Source organism: Psammomys obesus, unplaced genomic scaffold (genome assembly GCF_907164565.1).
Source record: "Psammomys obesus unplaced genomic scaffold, mPsaObe1.curated_primary_1811, whole genome shotgun sequence".
Lineage (NCBI taxonomy): Eukaryota > Metazoa > Chordata > Mammalia > Rodentia > Muridae > Psammomys > Psammomys obesus.
The window spans coordinates 12,343,555-12,345,898 of NW_026592510.1; the positions used below are offsets into that span (position 1 = coordinate 12,343,555).

At 55.7% G+C, this 2,344-nt stretch overlaps 1 protein-coding gene across 1 annotated transcript in view; it reads left to right on the plus strand.

Annotated features, from left to right (window-relative positions):
- Positions 1-1,662: 1,662 nt before the first annotated feature.
- Pgm5 (phosphoglucomutase 5) overlaps positions 1,663-2,344 on the plus strand; it is a 143,559-nt gene continuing 142,877 nt past the window's right edge. Inside the window, exon 1 of the mRNA XM_055614174.1 lies at positions 1,663-2,278. Coding sequence (XP_055470149.1) covers positions 1,708-2,278 — 571 coding nt within the window. The 5' untranslated portion in view covers positions 1,663-1,707. The remainder of the gene's footprint in view (positions 2,279-2,344) is intronic.

The following is a 2,344-nucleotide window of genomic DNA, read 5'->3' on the forward strand; positions in this document are numbered from 1 at the left end:
AAACTAACCTGGCTCCCTTTTCCTCCCATGTGGTGCAGTGGTTCTTAGAAAACACATTAGTTCCATGTTGCTGAGGCTGTCTGTGCCTTGACCTCTGTCTCTCCACCCACTCTAGAACAGGCTCCTTTCCTCACTGCTTAGGAAGTGGAGAGGAGGCCTTTGCAGGTTTCAGTTGATGGCTCCATTGGTTCCTCCATCATAGTTCAGTGATACTAATGAAGAGAATAGACAATAGGAAAATTTGGGCTGTCTGCAAGCCCCCCCCCCCCCCGGCAGTTCTCCTGACTTCACAAAAGGTTCTTTTTCCCTCATCCAAAAGATGGGCCAGTGTAAATGTCATTCCTTTTCTTTTTGATTATCTCTGAAGGGGAGGGGAGTGGGGTAGATAGAAAGCCTGTAGCTTGTGTGAGAATTACTACTTAGTTATGCCACTATAGCCAAATGGTATATAGCCCTGCAACAAAGTCAGCTGTTCTCCCAGAAAGGAGATAATATTTTGGAGAGGAGAGCCAAAGCTGAGGCTGGTCTCCACCTCCCATGTTCTGGAATTACGGCTCTACTGGGAAGCTTCGAAGCTTCGTCTTTTTCTCCTTTGGATTCCCTTTCCTGGTTTTGGATTTGAGGTGGATTTTATGCAAAGAAGGTAGAAAATCTCTAGTTCCTGCAGAACGAAATGATTCTGGCAAAAGGGCCCAGCACGGTAGGAGGCAGCTCATTTTTGCTTCAGCTGGCTTTGTTCACTCATTCCTGGGAGACGGTAAATGGTGTTTTATCCAGAGACGAGCTCAGTAGGGTGGACAGATGCAGCGTGAAGGCAGCTGTCCTCTAAGCAGATGTATAAGAGGGACAAGCAGGACTAGAATAAGAAAATACATGTCTGTTGTAATTACAACAACAATGAAGAACAAAACAAGACCCAAACTCCTCATCCCGAAATATGCTATGAAAGTGGATCCTGGGGTAGGTCCTGGGGACTGAAGGGGCCGACAGGGTGTGATTCCCCGCAACAAGTGTTCCTGCAGAGTGTGTGTGTGCGCGCGCGCGGACACACACACACACACACACACACACACACACACACACACACACGGTGCCCAGCCTCCAGTTTCACCTCTGGCAGAGCCAGAGCCTAACAATTCTCAGCTCTCCTTTCCAGGGTTATTTTTGGCTAGGGCTGTTCTCTGATGGCAAAGGGTTCCAGCCCCCTCCCACCTCCCTCTCTGTCCTTACTAGGGAGAGAAACTTGTGCTCAGGCTAAGCTGACTCTCAGGGTGCGGGGAGAGGGCTGTGGGCTAGGCCTTGGGCTAGCTCAGGCTAGGCTATCTTCTAGCAGAGAGTGTGCCTCGGAGCAGCTGGAAGCGCTGGAACCGAAGGTGTGGCCGGGGGGGGGGGGGGGGGGACGCTGTAGCTGGCCCCGGAGCCCGGCTTTGGGACACTTGGAAAGTCAGGCCAGCTGAGGAAAGAAATTGAGGACAGCTGGGTGATCCTCTGTAAAGGCGCTGGGCCCCCGCAGACAACTTTATCTGAAGGTGGAGGCAGACTCCATTCCGGGACATTGAGGGGACAGGCTGAGAGCGGCGGCGGGAGGGTGGGGAGGGGCGGGGAGGGCGCGAGGCGGAGCCGGGAGCGAGGCCAGACCGCGGGGGCCCGGGAGGACGGCAGATCCCCGAGGCTCCCGCAGCCGCGGCAGGACCGGCCGGCGGCGCGATGGAGGGGAGCCCCATCCCGGTGCTGACGGTGCCCACGGCGCCCTACGAGGACCAGCGGCCGGCCGGGGGAGGCGGGCTGCGGCGGCCCACCGGGCTCTTCGAGGGCCAGCGCAACTATCTGCCCAACTTCATCCAGAGCGTGCTGTCGTCCATCGACCTGCGCGACCGCCAGGGCTGCACCATGGTGGTGGGCAGCGACGGCAGGTACTTCAGCAGGACGGCCACCGAGATCGTGGTGCAAATGGCTGCGGCCAACGGGGTGAGTGACGGTCACGCCCGGTTGGCGGGTTCCCACGCCCGGACCACCTCCTCTGTGCTCTCCCCGGCTTCCCAAACCGGCACACTGGCAGACGCTAGGTGTACCGAGGCCCTGGCCTCGAAGGGGCTGCTCTGCTCAAAGAAGGGTCTGGAACCTTCTCCCGCACCTGTTCCACTTTCTTCTGCGTTTCCTTCCTCATCCGTTTTCCACTCCATCGCAGTGGTTCCCCATATTCTCCCAACCGTTCATCGTCCACCTCCCTACACAGACTTTTATCTTTTTGAGTCTGCCAACATGATCTCCCATCCTGGTTTTCTTTTATCATGCTATTCTTCTTCTTCTTCTTCTTCTTCTTCTTCTTCTTCTTCTTCTTCTT